This window comes from Calliphora vicina, chromosome 2 (assembly GCF_958450345.1).
Source record: "Calliphora vicina chromosome 2, idCalVici1.1, whole genome shotgun sequence".
Taxonomy (NCBI): domain Eukaryota; kingdom Metazoa; phylum Arthropoda; class Insecta; order Diptera; family Calliphoridae; genus Calliphora; species Calliphora vicina.
The window spans coordinates 105,623,962-105,645,257 of NC_088781.1; the positions used below are offsets into that span (position 1 = coordinate 105,623,962).

General features: G+C 32.4%; 2 protein-coding genes across 2 annotated transcripts in view; one reads left to right on the forward strand and one right to left on the reverse strand.

Annotated features, from left to right (window-relative positions):
- Nucleotides 1–21,296, forward strand: part of Sema1a (semaphorin 1a) — a 751,515-nt gene that overhangs the window by 283,807 nt on the left and 446,412 nt on the right. The gene's annotated exons all lie outside the window — the stretch shown is intronic.
- Nucleotides 17,894–20,512, reverse strand: LOC135951684 (arylphorin subunit C223-like). Its single transcript, XM_065501369.1, has 2 exons — nt 20,197–20,512; nt 17,894–20,134 (listed from the first exon to the last, which is right to left on the reverse strand). The coding sequence occupies exons 1-2, from the start codon at nt 20,401–20,403 to the stop codon at nt 18,008–18,010; spliced, it is 2,334 nt and encodes a 777-aa protein (XP_065357441.1). The 5' UTR covers nt 20,404–20,512; the 3' UTR covers nt 17,894–18,007.

Sequence of the window (21,296 nt, forward strand, 5' to 3'; positions counted from 1 at the left end):
GACGATATGTTAGTTTTAACAATTTTTTTGAGATAGTTTTAATATATGATGCCCTATTTGAGAATACACTGCAGAGCTCCTGATGGGTGTCGTCAAAACTTTAACTCCTATAGTACTCTCCTACACTTGTGTGAAATTTCAAGTCAATCAGATCAGGCCTTTAGATTTATTTCCAAAATGTTTTCATTCTGTTCCACTGTTCAGTAATATAACCAGAAATGTTATTCGAGAGCAAAGCAGTTGTATGTCCATTTGGAGAATTTATTCAATCTGTAACCTAGGAATGAAGCAAATATAAATGTTGAAATCTTTTTTTAAGAAATACATATTCAGTGGGTGTAAATACATACATATATAACAACTTACCACTCAGCTGTTACCTTATTTCTGCCATTTAAAATTCCATTATATATTAACAATATTATTTTCACATTATTTTTTTATTTTTTATTTATTTTCTGTTGCCCTCTTCCTATAACGTTTTTAATTACTAATGACCCAATTCCCTTTTAATCAAAAAAAAAATAGCACAACACAAAAGTGGTCATGTCCAGGAGGCCTGTTTAATTACAAATTAACATAAAGGGGAGCACAGTAGAAAACAGACACACACCAAATAATGCTTCTCAATTATTTTATAATTATTATTATTTTTCGTTTTATTTCTTTTTTAACAATTTCAGTCATTTCAGGGGGGGAAAAAGAGAAAGCACAGTACACAATATTCATTAACTTAACATAATGATTTAACAGAAAATTTGTAGAAAAAATGTATTAAAAAGAATGTAGGGGAGAAAAATAGCAAACATGTAGGAGTATTAAAGAGAAACTGACAGGAAATGATTAATAAACAATATAAAGTTACATATTAATAGGGCTGATGGTAATACTAGCTATAACTACTGCATAGTTTTTGTTATATAAATCGATTAATTTACACTTTATTTCAGGAATAATATGGATATAGCAAGAAGGAGGAAAAGAGTGTGGAGGTTCCTTCTAATTTGTGATGAATGTGTGTCTAGTATTAATGAAACGATAAATGATGATTTTGTTAAACGTGGTCTTTCATCATTTTCTATAGAAAACTATTAAGGATAATAGAGTTATTACAATAAATTGCCTACATCATCATTAAAAAGGAACAAATGGAAAACACCATTTCCCTTTAAAATTAATAATAAAAAGAAATTGAAATTTAAATCCAACAAATTCCAATGAAAATTTTTAGCTGAAACTCTAGAAATTCATCTAGAGAAAATTTTGTTCTATGACATAAAAGTTCATGTTTCTTCCATTACTGTGCGAAATGGTGTATTTTCCGGAAGCAATTTAGCTAGTGAGTGGCAACTTGTGATAGTTATAATTTAGTAATTATTGTTGGAAATATGATGTTTCATAGGCAGCTATAAAAAGGTTTTTCATATACCTACATACCATTTAGTTCTATACAATAAATACTCATACTTTGTTATAAGATGATGTATTGGATTTTCCTCGATTACTGCCTCTTTTTAGTTTATCACTTAGTCAGATTTTTTCCAGTGCTTTCAATCTATCTTAACTTTTATCATTTTGTGGCAATGGGCATGTTGAGATTATTCAGCAAACTCTAAGTTAAAGGATTGAAATATGATGATGATTTTAATGTTTGATATCAAACATGCTTCTCCAACCATATTCAAACCTACACAAAGTTTTTAGTTTTAAATTTGCATTCCATTTGAGGCTGATTTGAGAAACATAAATTTAGCAAATGTTGGGATAAATGAAGGTTTCTCAATTAAATATTAACTGCTATATCGAAATCGTTCTCAAATCAGAAAATAAGCTTGAATTTAAGAAAATATTTGAGAACGCGATTTTTGTTTTAAAACCATATATGCCATTTATTTTTTTACAAAACTCAATGAAATTTTCAAAATTTTTTAAACTTGTCCTTCTAAATAGCAAATAGTAAAAATAACTTGTACAATGGTCAAAGGGAATCCCGCAATTCCTAAAAATTGGAGCGAAAATCCAAATGGTATTCTTTACAATTTTGTCCATAGGGTCCACATTTGCTTCGGTGCTGGGAAAATACTTTGGGGATAAATAGGGAACACGTCAAGGTTTCCAAACCTGCTATCCGTTTTCTGATCCCAGCTTTGGGATTTTAGAACATGTATAACAAAGTTGAAATTTTGATAAAAAATAGGTCAAATACCGAAAGGCGTTCATTTGATTCAAAAGTCCGCACTATATTTAAAAAAAAGCGGACCAAGGTAAAGCAAAATTTTAAAATTTCAATTTCGAAATGCCTATAACTCCCAAATTATAAAATTATAAATATCACAAGACCTAGCCGAGCGCTTTCCATTAATATAAAAATCTTTGAAATCTGGGAAACCAAAAAAATGGAACGTGTTTAAAAATTGCACATGTCTAAGATACCCTACTTTGAGCCCCTATAGCGCCGCCCCTGGAGCATTTGTAGGGCCCATTTTAAAACTCGAATACTCCTTGGCTAAGCCCACGTCAGATTTTATCCCGATTGGATCAACCGTTTAGAAATGTCAGATTTATTTCCAAAAAAAATTTATCTGCCCCACTGTACATGACGCAAAGGTAATGATCTGTATTTGGTGGAAGCAAAAGGGTCCTACCTATTATGAATTGCTTAAATCTGGCCAGACCATCACAGGGTACCTCTGCCGAATGCAACTGATTCGTTTGAAGCGATCATTATCCGAAAAATTCCCTGAATATGCGGACATATATGAAAAAGCAATATTCCATCATGACAATGCTCAGCAATAATTTGCAATATCTGTTAAAAAGTAATTAGAATGAAGTGGTTGGAAAGTTTTGCCTCCCCAGCATTATACCCCAGACCGTTGCCCGTCTGACTACTATTTGTTTCGATAGATAGAGAACGTTCTCGCTGGGATATGTTTCACTTTAGAACAGAGTATCTGATATTGGCTTGATTCGTTCTTGGCCTCAAAAGATGAGCAGTTCTTTTGCTTTGGAATATATATGTTTCCAGAAAGTTGGGAAAAGGTCATAGCTAATAATGACCAATACTTTGAATAAATTCATATTGTACAAATATTTCAAAGTAATAAGTAAACCTTTGAAAAAATCCCGCATTTTTAATTTATGCAACCAATACTATTATACTATGATATTATTATACTATTATACAATTATACTATTATACTATTATACTATTATACTATTATACTATTATACTATTATACTATTATACTATTATACTATTATACTATTATACTATTATACTATTATACTATTATACTATTATACTATTATACTATTATACTATTATACTATTATACTATTATACTATTATACTATTATACTATTATACTATTATACTATTATACTATTATACTATTATACTATTATACTATTATACTATTATACTGTTATACTATTAGAATATTATACTATTATACTATTATACTATTATACTATTATACTATTATACTATTACACTCTTATACTATTATACTGTTATACTATTAGAATATTATACTATTATATTATCATACTATTATACTTATATACTATTATACTGTTATACTATTAGACTATTATACTAGTATACTATTATAATGTTATACTATTATACTATTACACTATTATACTATTATTCTGTTATACTAGTATGCTTTTATACTATTATACTATGATATTATTATACTATTATACTATTATACTATTATACTATTATACTATTATACTATTATACTATTATACTATTATACTATTATACTATTACACTCTTATACTATTATACTGTTATACTATTAGAATATTATACTATTATATTATCATACTATTATACTTATATACTATTATACTGTTATACTATTAGAATATTATACTAGTATACTAGTATACTATTATAATGTTATACTATTATACTATTACACTATTATACTATTATTCTGTTATACTAGTATGCTTTTATACTATTATACTATTATACTATTATACTATTATACTATTAAACTATTATACTATTATACTATTATACTATTATACTATTATACTATTATAATATTATACTATTATACTATTATACTATTATACTATTATACTGTTATACTATTATATTGTTATACTATTATACTTTGATACTATTATACTGTTGTACTATTATGCTATTATACTATAGTACGGTTATTTTATGCTGGCAAATTTCGAACGTAGAGTGCAAGTTCCGTTCAAAATTTTACAAAATTCTTTATGAATTTTGCAGCTGTCTAGTATACAACCCCATCCAACATTATAGTGAAGCACTTCACTCTCCAACATCTACTGGTATTTCCAATTTCCTCTACATTGTCCTTCATCCCAACACCAGTGAGTGATAGCTGCACAAGTACATACAACTTTGATTGAAATGAAAAGTTTCATGTTTCATTCAACTTGCCACCACTAAGAGTGTATATTTGCGGTATACTGGCTGACAATTGTTTAATGTTTGAATACGAAATAATGCTGCTGCCGTTGAAGATAATTTTCGTAATAATGAATAGTGATGATGATGATGACAATGACTACAACTATACAAATGTCAACAAATGACTATATGACATTTTATGTAAAAAGTTCTATTTTTTTTTTGCTGCTGTTGTTTTGTTTTTATGTTTGACTTGTTTAATTAGTTGACTAAAGAGAAATTTTATGTATTATTTTCTGTGCAGAGCACAGTGATAGACAATTTTATATTTGTAATCATTGGTAACCATCAGTCACTTACTCACATACTTACACAATCGCTTACTGGGCCACACTCATTCATTCATTGAGTCATTTATTCATTCATCTTGTGATTAGTAAAATTTTTTCGTTTTTTTTAATTTAGTCCTTGCTTGTTGGAGTATGAGCCTTGAATTGGTGTCAGTTTAAAAAGGCTTAGAGGGGTGAAATATATCAATTTCTCATGGAAATATAGAATTTTTATTCATTAGTTAATAGAGAATGTTGCAATGTAGGCTATTTAAATAAGTTAATGGGATTGAGGGTGAAATATATCGAAATTGTTGTTAAATTTAGTTATAGAATGTTGAGTGAAATGTATACTTAACTTAACAGATTACGTCTCGGGTCCGGGGGGCCTATCACCTCCTATATATCACTTTTAAACTACTGATCATATGTCTACTGCTACTGATCATATTTCTTTGAAACTTGAAACCTCAATAGAGGTGGTGTAGAACTTTTAGAATATTGTCTCTGAAGGTTGAATTTTAAGACTAGACAGAACTAGAGTGGACCACAGTGGTGATCTCAAATATGAAAAATATTTCCGGCGATCACTAAATTTTGTTAAGTAAAAATTCTAGTGGGAGTTAATGTCTAAATAAACATGAAATTGTCCCAGTTTGTCCATTTTTCGGTTAAAGATTTTAAATCCAATCCAATGTTATGCCAAAAAATAGCATTTTCAATTATAGTTATTCTTACAAATTATACAATTGTATTTTTAATAATCAAAATTAACAACAACAAATAATTCTCTTAAAATAATTAGTTTTTTTTTTGATATTTTGTTTTATCCATACTCACATGAGATTATCAAAACTCAACATGAGAATGAAACTGGAAAAACGAAAAAAAATTTAAAAACATAACGAATTGGATGATACAACTGTTATACAGCATGTAACAATTAATTTTTCTATCTATAGAATAGTTACAGATACAATGATGCTGTATCTGTAACACTGCAAAAACACAGCTTCTTTGGCTGCTCTTCATTAGTTTTTTTTTTTTTTTGGTTTAAGCTTTATTCACAAGATTGAATTTTATATATGTAAAAGATATTATGCTTTAGCAAATAAATACAGAGAAAAATGAGAGAACCAACAAAAGAAGACAACAACGAATGTTATTGTTTAAGGATTTACCGAGTGAATAATATTAAAACATACAATTTCCTCTTTTCAATTGCAGATTTTTGTAACCTTTATAAATGGTCCTTCTGTTTTAACTCTTGTTAAATATGCCTTTTTATATCTGCTATATACCGCCCTCTTTTATCTCTTCTTCCTTTCTTTTTCTATGTTGGTTTGTAAAATATTGTGTAGCATATAAATTGATATTCCATTTTGTAACTTGTTCAAAAAAAAAACCAGCAAGAAAAACTTATAATCGATACAATGAAATTATAGAAAATATTGAAATACGAAAGACAACACAAAAAGCGTTGGGATTAAATTTTGTAAAGACTATAAAAACTGAAATAAAAAAAATATAAATTAAACTTACACTGTTAGCATGGGGGAGAGAAAAATTTAACAATGAAACAAATTCGCAATGTACACAGAAGCTTCCATAAACTATTGCAAGGAAAAAAATTAATGGTTTCTGCTGCCGTTACTATCCTATACGAGGGTCACTAAGCTCCTCTAGTGGTTATTGTTCTGAACTCTGAAGACACTTTGGAGGGAACTTCATACAGATTATGTCCAGAACATTCGAAATCTAAAGAGTAAATTTTCTTTTTCACAACTATTTAATTTAAAGATTTTGTCTGTCACATGCTTTTGAGAATCTGATATGATTTGCGACATGGCAATCAAAATTCGAAAAACATATTTTCGAGTAAAATTTCTATGAATGTTTGAAGTGATTGAAATAACATTGATCCTAGTCACTTGGTGATTAAAAATAAAACTATATATAAACAAATTTCAATTTGTCTTAAACTGAAATTTCCCTGTAATGTGTTGTGCGATCCACTGTCTAGTTGACCACGAATAAATGAGCTCTTGCTGAAGAGCGATGATGCTCCAGTGAATCAATATAGTTGAATACCCTACTGTCACTCCTGTAACTCCAAAATAGAATTTGAACCCCCGACCCAGACATGAGAGTTATATAAGTGGCGTCAATATAGGGAATTTAATTAAGCGCTTCATATTTTTAAACTTAAATATAACAAAGTTTATTTGAGATATCATCAACATTTTTTATTGGCCGACGCTTCGATGGGCGGTGTGCATCCGAAATGTCCAATTTTCCTTGACTCTGGCATATAAATCTGGCTGAATTTTACTGATGGCATGAGTTATGTTGCCTTTAAGGGCCGCTTTGGTTTGTGGCTTATTCGCATAGACCTGCGACTTAAGAAAATCCCACAAGAAGAAGTCTAGCGAGATCAAATCGCACGATCACCTCACCACCACGTGAGATGACCGTGCCCTCAAATCGCTTGTTCAGAATGTTCAATGTGGTATGAGCTGTTTGGCACGTTGCGCAGTTCTGTTGAAACCACATGTTGTTGGTGTTCATATTGTTATGTTTTAACCTTTTCAAAACATTGGTTTATTTCCTTTAAATAAACCGGATACTTTTGATTGCAAATAAAAGCCGTTTAGTAGTTTGAAAATTGTAACAACTCTTTATTTATTTAAAATGTACAACAACAGAATTAAATAGTCACTCAATGTTTTTTATACACGTTTATAAATTCGCAGAAATACAGACACACTTTATAATGTACACGAATTCACTTGAAAAACACAGCACTAAGTTGATGTTTATTCGAAAAGCGTCTCTGATAAACTCACTCACGACTGCAACCTCAGCCACTATTTATAACACTGCCATCTGCACACTAGATTGCTCTTTAACTGTCTGGAGCTTTCTAACACATACTCCATCTGTGATGTACTTTCTACAGTGTTCTTTAACTGAATATTCGAATTCGAATATACGGTCGCAGCAAACAGCGTTGCCAACTTACGATCAATGGTCAACTGAAAGCTTTTATTCAATGTTAATAATGCCCACAGATATGTTACAGTTTGCTATTACAGCACTGGTATTTGAAAGTATTATGCTACTTTTAAATCAGCCGTTAAAATCGTTACATTTGAATTCAAGTACAATTTCGTAACAATATCATCCAAATCAGGCCATAACAATATGGTAATCAGCGACATATAGCGCTCGGCATTGACAGTGATGGCTTGACCAACGTCGTCCTCAAAGAAATAAGGACCAAAATCCACACCAAAAATGACTTTTTCGGGATTTATTGTAAGCTCTTGGATCTCATGTGGATTGGTATCGACCCAAATTCGACAATTATATTTGTTGACGACCTTTTCATCCAGAAATGAGCCTTACCATAAAAGAGGCGAAACACACGGAAATTTGTTCGAACAGAACACCCAAATCCTTCGTGATTTGGCAAAACAAAATTAATAAATTACTGCGAATCCGACAAATGTAGCTTCAACAATATTACAGCTATCAACTGTCAAAGTTTTGAAGTCCCTTTTGGAACTTCAGTTAGTAAGGACATCGGATGGAGTGAAGTATTTCCTATACCGTTTTAAAAATCTGAGGCACTTGAATATTTCTTGCGACACTTGAGAAATGTGTTTAGTCTCATGGTTAAGACATCAAGACCTTGTGATTATTTAATATTTACAACATCATTGTATTCTACATAAATTTAAACAGCCCCATTCGGAGATTGGGAAAAGGTCAAGGATATTATACATATATTTTGCATCTTTGTCCAGCCTCCGACAGACTTGCCCTATATTTGAATGAATATAAATGGTAGATGTTGCTATCATAAGAAATAATGTAGGACCAAGATGGGAACAGTATTACAGTACCTCTGATTCAACCTTTAACACGTCGGATTCAACTCGTAAAGTGCGATCTATAGAAAATGCTCGATATAAACTGACAGAAGTTATCACCAACTCCAAAAGCAATTAGTTTCAATAAAAGTGAACCATGTCTCAGTCTCAGATGCCATGGAAATATTTAGTTTAGTTTTACAAAACGGAGAATGGATCGTCACTATATTATCGATAAGATGGCCAGTAAGATTCCCGTAGAGTAAATTATCTTGTCGGAAATGAGTCTTTAATCAAAGATACGATAGCTGATATGTTTGTACCAAAATTATGTTCTGAAAGCATTAAAGTATTATGCAAATCGCACCAAGTACTCTTCGTAGTCGGAAGCTGCTTCCCTCTAATCGCAGATCAATTAGCAATGAGATTTTTCCAGTCGCAAGTCTTTGAGAATATTAGATGTTCCTCTTCCGTAATTTGAGATGTGACAGTCGACCCGTTAGTACCACAATGAGGTTCTGGAAGCTAATACGTTGAGAAACGCAGTATGTTCCTTTCTCCGTAATTGCAAATGATTCAGTAGATCAGTCAACTATGAGACTATTTAGTTGCGTGTCTTTGAGAATAATATTTACCACAGCCAGGAGTTCATTACAACATTGAGAATAGAACTAAGAGCTGTACGCAGCCAGAAGTTTCTCTTGTCAAATTGTAAAAGGATAGTAGGTCTGCTAACAACAATATTATATCGCTTGTCTTTGAGTATCATATCTCCCACAGTTCCTCTTCCCTAAACAGAGAAGTGACTACAACCTAATGATTTACTCTCAGGGCACGCAAAGATAAGTGCAGAAGTGCTAAAGTGTATTAGACTGAAATGCAACATTCAACCAGTATATGGCGCGATATATTTCTACAACCATTGATGGCAAGGCATTGATTTGTATATTGGTAGGTATTTAAATATTGTAAAATTGTGGAGAATAATCTAAAAATCAGGGACAGAACTCTAAAAAAATTAAAGTAAGAAGTTAGTTTTTTTCAAAACTCATATGAACATCTTCAAGATTCTAGGAAATTTCCCCCTAATATGCTTTTAGAGTCGCATCAAGCATTCATTGCTGCCTGTAATTACTCTTTCCTAATCAGAGATATATTAGTTGACAGCGATAAGGTTCTAGACCCAATGATCATTGCAGAGGTATTTCTAAACGGTAGATATACTAATTCATTCATCCAGTAAACACTAATGACAGGTATTCAAAACTTCACTTATTATTCAAAACTTATCAGTCTACCAGGAACAATTTGTTACAAAATTTTCATTAAACATTTCATTCAGTGCAAACGTATCGGCGACACCACATTGTCCTATGATAGATCTGGCCAATGCACGAACTCCAACTTTACCCTCTTCGACAGAGTCAGAGAAGCTTTATTAGCGAGTGCATAGGGGGGGAGAATTTTTTCGGCTCGTGTTGTGTATATGCAAAAAGCCGATTAATTTTCGGTACCAGGGTCTTGTGTGGCGCTGAATGCTTTAGTGAGACTGAATAGTTCAGTCCAATACATAAGTGTACGTAGGAGTGAGAGCAAGGGAAACAAATGACCAGTGGTCGGCATAAAGAGAACATGGAAAGCGGATTATAATAATATGTTATCCACATTCTGATTCTTGTTTCGTATTTGATCATTTTTATGAACTTCGTTGACATGGGTGTTGTTTACAAATAAATAACCTCAAAACAAGTTTGGATTAATAAAAATATTCGGATTAGTACATCAATTGGTTGTTAGCTCTATCTATCTCTATCCCCGTTACAAGCTATCCTTACAATCTATCTTTAATAAAGAAGTTTCTAATTAACTTTAATATCCATATTCAAATTATTTGTCCAGTCCTTGCTGCAGCCCTCGTTATGTTGCTTTTCCGCCATTAATTTGTTACTGCTATACAAGGCAACAAGGAAAAGGTTCACATTCTAGTTGTTTTCTTTTGTATATTTTTCGTTTCTATGTAATGTCGCTTTTTCTACTGATTCTGTCATTGGATGGGCTGCATTTGACAGACCATTTATCATTGTACTAATTGAGTATCATTAAATAAACCGAGTGTATAGCATCCCATACAACATCAACATTATAGGGATGATATTTATACAGCACATTTTTTTCAGTTCTTTGTACCGCTTTACTTTACTTTACTTTATGAATTGTATTGTGTTGTATTAACGCCGCAAAATACAACATAATACTAGGGAATATATAGAGATTGTAGTTCAAAGCAGGGATAAATACATTATACAGCAATGTCTGGCTTTAATGAACTTGTCAGGAATAAACAAATTTATTCGTTATAAGCTACATTTCTTTTGAATGTATAAATTTGTGGGAAAACTTTGTCAAGTGTTTTAAAAAATAGTTCCTGAAAAAATTGTTCGTTATAGTAAATTTAAGCTGTATTTTCATTATTGCTGTCGTTGTTGTTGACAATGTTGATAAAAATAATAATAATGTTAATACTATAAACTCTATGCCACCAATAATCAATTGATGTTTTTAATACAACATGAGATGAGATAAAAATATATACACAATATCTCTGCTATAGCTGTGTACATCATATATAATTAATACTTCCAACGTATTATGGGAATAGTTAGCTGGACAAAAAAGAAGAAAAAAAAACACGCTCATAAAAAGAAATTAGTCATTAAGCTGAGGACTTTGTTCTGTACTGCAGTCAGCTTTTAAAATTAATTTTATCTATATCCTAAAACAAAAAACTGTAGCTACCAGTATACGATAAACAATAGAAGATTAATTGAATTGTTGATGTTTTTATTACACTTGGAGAAATTATGCAGTATGTAAATTGACTTATAAAGTTGACTTAATCTGATCTCTTTAAGTTTTGATAAGAACCGACTTTATTGATAAGACTGACTCGCTTGGCTTCACAGTATAACATCCTACCAATATAATTCCAAAGACCTTGCTGGTATTTTCTGGCTCTTTTATCTAGGAAAGTTTGTAGATTATTTGCATTACATTGACGAAAATTACTAACGTATCCCAATTTCAGTTATGAGGAGGTCAATTGGCATTGTCAAAACTATTGTTGATAGTCTGTGTGACATTTTGCTGAAACCGAATATAACTGAAGTTCATATATTGAACTGTAGCCGAAAAAAGTCGATAATTATGCAAAAGTAGGTCGATGGTGACACCACTCTAAAGTTCAATGCTACGGACCCACGGTAGATTCCGAGTTTGATGCCGGAGTATTAGTCAGGCACAACATGTCCTCTTTAAAATGATCAAGTCCGGTTTTTCGTTTTATTTATATTTATTCTTTTCCTTTTTTCATAAATAGTTCTTCTTATGTCAATAAAAAACCTGTATATCCGTGGCCACAAGCTTTTCTTACTTATCATTCCTCACCGCTAGCTCCTTTGGATGTTAATCCAAATTCCTTAATTCCCTGGATCTTATCCTCGAAATTCCTTTTCCACTGTGTTTGAATCTTTAATGAATCTTTTAACCAGTTCTGTTGGATATAATCCTACAGCTACCTTCTACCCACCAAATCGAATGTATTTTGATTGTTGTAGATTTCAGTACGGATGTTAATCTAAACCCCTGAATTTCTTGAATGTTATCGTGGAAGCTCCTGTACTCCTTAAAGTTCTTTCCAACCTCTTGTTATATTGAATATAAACCTACAGATTTTAACATATTTTATCCGGCATATTCCCTATGTATATTTTAATAATTGTGAACCGGTACAATATATGTACTACTGAACCATTAGAATAATGTGCTTGTTGCCACATCTTACCACCTCGATGTCACACCCCAGAAGAGCCATTATCTGTAGCCAGCCAACCTTTTATAAACTAAATTTTGTAGTTGTCGCTTTGCACATCCACTCTTCCTCTTTACAACAATTCAGTTGTTTCGTCCTCTCCCATAATTATTCGCTGCAGCTTAAAGCATATTCTCATTCCATTTATCTTTCCCAAATTTGTTTTTCTCCTTCGCTCTCATCATTCCCTTTCCTCATATTAATCTAGCGGCACCTTTCCCATAATATCTCTTCCCTTCTCCTAATCTCTTGATATATCCAGACTCCAAAGTTTTATTAAATGGTATCCAACGTAATTTGCCCTGCTGATAAATGTTATTCATCAGTGGGAATATATTTTGGAATATAATGCATTTTGACGAATATAATTTTCCCTGAAGATGACTCTATCCTTTGGGCATAATTCCTCTTCTCCATTTCAATTCTCTTCGCATTTTAAATCCACTTATGGACCAAACTCTAAGAGGATTGGAATCTTGTAGCAATATCTGAATATCTTTGCGAATGTTTATTTACATATATTTGTTGGATCAAATTCGCAAGCAATTTGACTCCTCACGACAATCACTTGCGATTTTTTTCGATTCCAATATATAACAGACGTGTAAAACATTTCGTTGATGAATAATCAGAGATCTTTGCATAAAATTCTTAGTAGTTCAGTGCGTTAAATGTTGAGTTGTTAAGATCGATGTTTAGTTCCGGTCTCTAGATTACTATACCGTCGGATTGCACTGGACATTGTCAGGAACCATTAGTGTTATTCTTCCACAATCTAGGGCACAGAAAGAAGGTTCTCCATTTCATAAAGATATTCAGAAATTGCTACAAGATTCCAATCTTCTCAGCGTTTGGTCTAAAAATATGTAGGTTTTGATGAGCAATGTTAATTGAGGAAGAGAAGAGAAATTATGTCTAACGGAAGGTAAACTTTAATTAATTTGAGCTTGGTAATAAGATCTCATTTACAGCGTATCTTGGTTTTTCTTAGATAGATCGATATGATTCATGAAAATCATTACCAAAAGTAATTAGTTACGATTCCTCAGTTTATCGAATGTCTTAGTCACAATTTTCCTTTACTCAGCGTCAAAATAGAACCGTTCCATCTTGCCGAACAAAGGAAAGTTATTGCAGATACCAAAATCATTAAGTATCGAAACGAACTCTTGCGAATGCCTTAGAGCCACTCCTTTACAGTAGCCCCAGAAAGTCTACATACAGGAAAAATTATTATGTTACTTTAATTTAAAGCAGTTTTTTTTTATGAGATATATAATAATACATCTCTTACGTCGATTTTAGCAAACAAAATTCAAATAACGCCCTAAAAGTTCACCGTTATTAGAGTTATTGATTCTGAGTAAAATAACGAAAAATTTATTCTCGGTCACGCCTACTTTTGGGTGGGCGGGGCTATTAAGTTTCATAATATTTTGAACATTAAATCCCAAAAAACCCGAAACAAATTTCGTTATTTGACTCAGAATCAAAAATTCTAATAACGGTGAAATTTTGGACGTGATAGGAAATGTTGCTAAACCCGACTTAAGTGATGTTGTTTTAATTTTTTTTAGTGTGAATTTATTTTTTTAACAAATATATTTCATTACTTTTAACTTACAAATACAGCTTTCAACGAAATAAATTTAATTTGAATTCCTGTGTGTAGACTTTATTGGGCTACTGTATATAAAAAAAAGAATAAAACAAATCCAATAAAGATAAATATCGATGCCATTCTCCTTCGATGCCATCTAGAGCCTCTACTTTACTGAAAACCAGGAATAGATCGATATCAGTCTTCTGAATAAATTAAAGTTATTGGAAACACCAAAAGCACTAAGTATCGAAGACAAACTCTTGCGAATACCTTAGAGCCATCAAAAACGATTCCAATATGTATCCAAACTCACTCTTGCGAATGCCTTAAAGCCACCCCTTTACTATATCCAAAGCAATGAATATTTCCCAATAAAGATAAGTATCGATGCCATTCTCCTTCAACTATCTTAAAGCCTCTACTTTACACAAAACCAGGAATAAAACGACTACATTCTTCCGAAAAAGTAAAGTTATTGGAGACACCAAAAGCAAATAAGTATCGAAGCCAAAGTCTTAGTGCCATCAAGAATGACTCCACTTTCCCAATAAAGTGAAGTTGTTGCAGAATTATTTCAACTGCGAGTGCCTATTTTTATGTTCTAACCCCCATTAACACGAAGTCTGGTTAAGCCTTAACTAATAGTTATACTGTCGGTTAAAATTATTTTTGTATGAAAACTGTCAGTATAACTATTAGTTAAAACATAACCAGACTGCGTGTTAATGGGGGTAAGTGATAAATATTTGAAAAGTTAGTAAAATATTTTTATTTTTTCCAAGTAAATCATTGATCATTGGATGGCATTCGGGAATATCTGTTTTCGAGCCAGAAGTTTAGATAATATTCACTCTAAAATTTGTATCATATAGCCTAGAGTATACAGATTAATCTTTATAGACTTTTGGGTCTAACCATACTGAGGAATATTTTAACTCTCTTCAGTAAATCAATGCTTGGACAAAGAAAAGAAACGCCTTCAATAATAAAAAACATGACAGGATCCAAATCTTGTATTAGTATGTGCAGCAATAACGGACCATAAATGACTGAAACATGTTAACAAAGTATTTCAAATACATTTTCAAAATGATAGCCTTTTTGAATTTTTATTATACCCTTCACCGTCGTGAGAAGGCACATTACAATAGAATCACTACCAATATTTCATTTAAAACCAGGAGCAATCATAAGGATTGGAGTGGCCAGAAAATATAAAGAAGTGGCAAAATGTGTAGTGGACGGACGAAACTACGAAATTGGTAGTGATGATAAGACATGGGTTAGACGTCCAACAAATGGCAAAAACCAAAAACGTTTAAACATGGTTGGGGAAATATTATTATATGGGGATGCTTTTCTTGGTATTGCGTTGGTCCAATTTATTGGATTAAAGAAAATATGGATAACACCTGTATGTAAATATTTTGGATAATGTTATAAAGCCACATGCAGAATGGAATATGCCCTTAAAATGGCTCTTCCAGCAAGAAAATTACCCAAAGCACACGTCAGGTCTTGCCAAAAAATGGTTTTTATATAACAAAATTCATGTTATGGAATGGCCGTCCCAATAACCAGACTTAAATCCTATGGAAAATAGTAAAAGACAAACTCGGACCTGAAAAATTGAAAAACAAGGAAGAACTTTGGCTGAAAATTCAGGAAATATGGTATGCAATTTCCCGATCTACATGCGAAAGTTTGTTAAATTCAATCCCCAAAAGATTTGATGCTGTTATTAGAAATAATTGATATGCAACAAAATATTAAGAAAACAACGAATTCTTATGATGATTTTTTATTTTTAATCATTTTAAGACTGATTGATTCTATTTGAATGTCGCATATTTTATTTAGTCTTTTAGATTTGACATCGTTTTTAACATAAGAATGTGTTATTTTTTTATTTTATTTTTTTCTATTTATTGTTTACGTTATGAGCATTAATATATAATGAACAAATTTTAAATTTTGAAATCAAATTTTGTAGTTTTACCGCTTTAATCGAATTCATATGTAGTGATTCTATTGTATTGTCCGTCACTGTATAAGTTTGTCATTCCGTTTGTAATTTCCACAATATAATTTTCCGACCCTATAAAGTATATATATTCTGGATCCTTATAGATGGATCCTCAAATAACTTACATACACGATTCATACATCAACATCTTTGGAATATCTCAATAAAATCGGTCCACAAATGGCTGACATATAAGAAAAAAACTAGGACATCCTCGATTTTTGACCTAAGTTTGACTTACAATGGGTCAAAATCGGAAATATTTTTCAACACAAATTTTTTTTACCAAAAGTTTTTTTTTTAGCTTAAAATTAAAAAAAAAAATTAAATTTAAAAATGAAAATTTAAAAAAAAAAAAAATTGAAAATTTTTTTTTCCAAAAAATTAAAAAAAAACAACTTTGGAAAAAATAAATTTTGTTTACCTAAAAATATTTAAAATTTGTATTTTGAAGTATAATTTGGTGAAGGGTATATACAATATAGCACTCTTACTTGTTTTTTTAATACTTTGTAATGTCCTTAAAGGAAACCTTAATTTGTCTAAATTTATTTAACAAAATTTTACAAAAAAATTTTTATAGCTAAAATACATTAAATTTTCACAAAATATTATCTTACCGCCATAATTCTAATTCCTATTTTTTTGTTTTCTCTTTGCAGGTAAGCAACAACTGTCAATCAAATTAATTTCGTTGAATAACATAACAAAAGGTCAGCTATATATTGTGCAATAATTTGCGCATTTTCAGCTAAAAACCTCAAAAAGTCAGCATTAGTAAGTGGTTCGGTGAATAAAAATATTGGAAAAAGGTGATCCGATAAATTACAAAGATTTTTTTTTAGAAATTAAGCAATGAATGTTCAAAATACAGAATTGAACAAAATGGCTACTACAACTAAGACTGAGAATATCTTCCTAGAAGAAGTGCTAGTTACACTGTATTATTGGAGCTTAAACTGGATGAGGACCTTAACATTAAATAGAACTTACCATAAGATTTCTGATCGATTCAAATCAATAGTATTGTCAGCTAAGATACATTCTAGGGACATAAATATTTTGACTGACATGTTAGTCCAAAATTTTCCAAATTCAGTTGACATTTATCGCTCAGTTTCATAAAAGTCTTTATGAATATAGGCTAGAAAATGTTACACATTTTATCGCTACTTTTTTTTATCAAACTAATGTACTGAAAAGCAATCAAATCCCATTTTATTAATAAAAGTCACCTGTTTACAAAATTACAATTTTTGAAAATAAAAGAAATATTTTCTATAAAATTTTTAAACAAAACAATCATTTTAATATTTATTTTTTTTATATTTTCCATCTGTTTTATATACACTTTTGTTGAATCCAACCCTGCTCCCTCTTTTCCTAGCATTTTAATGATGAGAATATTGTAGGATATGCCTGCATTTATAACCGGTCAGTTGCAAAGAGATGTAGTACATAGATTTTTATTTCAAAAATAAATTTTTTATGCATATAAAATGCATTTTTTGTTGTTCACTTTTGTATCAGATTTTTGTTATTAGTTTTTGTGGTTGATTTCGATCAAAATGCAATCAATGGTGCATTGCCACATTTTGTGGTATACAATGCTAGATATATACGTGGAAATTGCACGTAAGGGATGAGTATTTATGCGAAAAAAATATTGATGAAAATGCTATAAAACTAAAATCAGTTATTAAATTTAAACTAAAGAATACATTTTTGTTACAAAACTTTACATTTTATATATTATTTTTCACAAATGTAAAATAAAACGCTTATTTGCTTAAATTTTCTTTTAATTGCTTTCTTTATTTTCCTTGTTTATTTTATTTCTACATTCCTTTCCTTATATCATTAACCTTAAAATATCCCTAATATTTTCCGCTTGCTTAATGATTGTAGTTGTAATCAAAGTGACCGATCTTTTCGTATTTGTGTTCAAAGTACTTTTCAAAAGTATCTTGGTGGAAGATCTTAACATCCTTGAAGTACATGTTGGGTACGAAGAATTCGTATTCATCGATTTGACGATCGAAGGGATAGCCGAAAGGCATTTCATCGATGTAACGAACACCAGAGCCAATACCGCAAGAGTAAGAGTAGTCGTAGGTGGAGAATTGTTCGTAATCGGCGGTGAAGGGAGTGACGTAGAAGAAGAATTGCATGGGCATACCCTTGTACCAACCACGGGGCAAGACCAAACGATCGGGGAAACCACAGTGGGGTTCGCTGATGTCCAAGGGGAAGTCGTATTTGCCTTCGAAGGCAAGCATGACGTATTTGTACAATTCAGTGTAGGTGGTGCGGTCCTCAACGGTCCAGTAGAAGTCCTTGGAGTAGCGCTTGAATTCATTGACACCAGATTTAAGAGTGTAAATGAAGCTATCAAGTTCCATGAAGTTTTCACGGTTTTCAGTCAAAGAGATGACACGGCCGAATTCATCGTATTTGGGACCCAAGTAGGTGCGGATAACAACCTTTTGAGCTTTGTCAGATTCAATAACGAAATCGAAGTCGAAAGGCTTGTGGTTAAGGCGCATTTGACGAGCCAACAAGGTCTTGTCCCAAACGAATTGACCTTCAACGAAAGTCATCTTGTCGTTCATCAAGTTGGTGACATCAAAGTCGACCAAATCGAAGTAGGTAACCAATTCAGAAACCTTAACGTCCTTGATGGTAACACCAGGGAACAAGAGTTCTTCGTGAGTGTAGGGCTTGACATAGTTGAAGAATTGGAAGTAGACGGAGGCAATCTTCTTGTAGAACATGTAGAACATAGGATCACGCATCATGGTCTCGTAGTTCAAGAAAATGTGGGGGAATACTTCGAAATCGTGAGAGTTGACATCACCGAAGTACATATGGGCGAACATGTACCAGTACTTGAAGAAGTATTTGTCGAAAGTATCAACATTGCCTTGCATGATGCTGCCAATGTATTCAATGGATTCGGGTTTGCGCAAATCAATGGTCTTGCCTTCATAAGTGACATAGACACCCTTGGTGATGATTTCATCTAAGCGGTTGAAGAAGTCCAAAACCTTGTAGAAATAATCGAATTTGCCAAAGCTTTCGACTTCGTAGTAGTTCTTGCGGTAAGAGAAACCAACACCGTTATGGTAAACCAATTGTGGGTTGTAACCATATTCGATACTGTCAATGAAGGAGAAGGCGGGAATTTCACCGAAACCATGAGACAAACGTTCCATATAGTAACGAGACAAAAGTTGGCGGACATTGTATAACCAATATTCACCACGACGATCCTTGTTCAAACCGTAGGTCTTGCCGTCCAAAAAGAAAGCGTAGTCCATGTTGAGGTAGTACCAGTAGGCGTTGAAACCAACATCTTCAGTGAAGTAAGACAAAGCAGATTCCTTGTTGAAGAATTCAATGTCACGAGTGTAGTCAACAGGCATGAAGAACATCTTGGTGCCTTCGAAGATTTCCAAGTATTTAGAGTCCTTGTTGTATTTGTCCATGTTATCGCGCAACATGAAACGGTCCTCAGAGTACCAGTGTTCACCCAAACCCATCATCTTCCACCATTGGTAGGTCTTGAAGTCCTTGGTGAAGTAGTAGTAGTGATGGTTGTCATGGTTCTTGTAGAAGGTAGAGTAGTCCTTGTAGAGGATGTCCTTGTATTCCTTTTCGTACATGATGTATTTGCTCCAGACATCGTAATCGAATTTCTCAGCTTCGTAAACGAATTTGCTGTTGAAGAAGTATTGAGGGAAGATTTCGTAGATGGAGGGCAAGATCAAGCCATGGAAATCATCACGGTGGATGACGGCCAAAGTCAAAGCATAGACAAACATGCCTTCGTTGCAGTGCATACGAGCAAAGGCAACGTTGCGTTGGAAGACTTCCCAGTTCTTGGCGTAGTAGAAGAATTCGAACAAACCATAGGCTTGTTTAAGGTGGGTCTGTACCAAAGCACCGAAGAATTCGCCCTTGGGTAAGATGGCACCATATTTGTAGGCTTCGTAGAATTTCTCCATGTACATGTCGAAGTGCTATAATTAAAAAAAATTGTTAGAAAGGAATTTTAGTTACTGGAGTTTCTTTAGTAACTTACAGTGTAGTCAGCCTTGTCAAAAGTGAAGGTCTTGCCCAACTTGATCCATTCCTCGAACATCAAGGGATCCTCAACACGGTAAACAATTTCGAAAAGGAACTTTTGTTTGGCCAAAAAGTCCTTGTCGGCAATTTTAACTTCATGCTTAGCGATGCCGCTGCCAGCAACTAGGCCAACAATGGCCAATAAAGCAATAACGATTTTCATTGTTTAGTCCTTCAAACAGAGCGCGTAGAATTCAAAACCAAACTGTCCACGGATTAGAGTGTGATGCAACGATCAGTTCCAATACCTAAAGACTGCTGATGTTTGCAAAATTTGCTTCAGCTTTTATACGAATTTCGATCGCCAAAGTTTCCTATGTTTTATTGTTGTTTAGTAATCAGCAGGTTTGAGGTAATGCTGTTATCATTTGCGCCTGTACAATAATAGCTTCTAGTATTTTAATTGCTGTTGCACTTTCTTACCTTTTGATGAGCATAAATATTGATAAGAACGCATTAGTTTTTATTGCTTTTTATTTATTTGTTTGGATGCTTGCAAATTTGATTATTTTTGTTTTTCGATGAATTGTAGTAGCTAAATATCTGCAAAAATAACACAAGTGCAAGTGTGCAGTCTATGCTAGATTCAAGGTCAATTTCATGTGGAAAGTTTCTAAGGTATATTTTGTTGATATGAGTGCAACATTCATAGTAAATGGTGTTTAGGAAAATATCAAAAGGGCTATAACTGCTATAACAGATTTTTTCTTAAAAGTATTTTCGTTGATTTCTATTAATTTTTCAACAAAATTCATATATTTTTAACATATGTAAACATTTTGAATTCGGTTTTTATTTATTTGTATTTCTGTTTATGATTGGACTAAGCCTTACAATTATCTTAGTTTTGTTTAGGTCGTCTTTAGGGTATCACACAATGCATTCCGATCGGGAATAGAATTTGACGCAGGCGTAGCCGAGGAGTATTCTAGTTTTGTTGGAGCGGTGGCTTAATTGGTTAGCGCGTTTGATCATTAAGCATGATATGGTATTTGTGGCCTGGGTTCGATTCCCAGCCGCTGCCAATCAACAGCATCAGTTTATAATAATTATTAG

What these genes read in the sequence shown, in the direction of transcription:
- LOC135951684 (XM_065501369.1), bottom strand. Translation starts at nt 20,403, where the DNA reads ATGAAAATCGTTATTGCTTTATTGGCCATTGTTGGCCTAGTTGCTGGC. An exon ending in TTGACAAGGCTGACTACACT is followed by an intron (nt 20,135 to 20,196) that starts GTAAGTTACTAA and finishes TTTTAATTATAG; the next exon opens with CACTTCGACATGTACATGGA.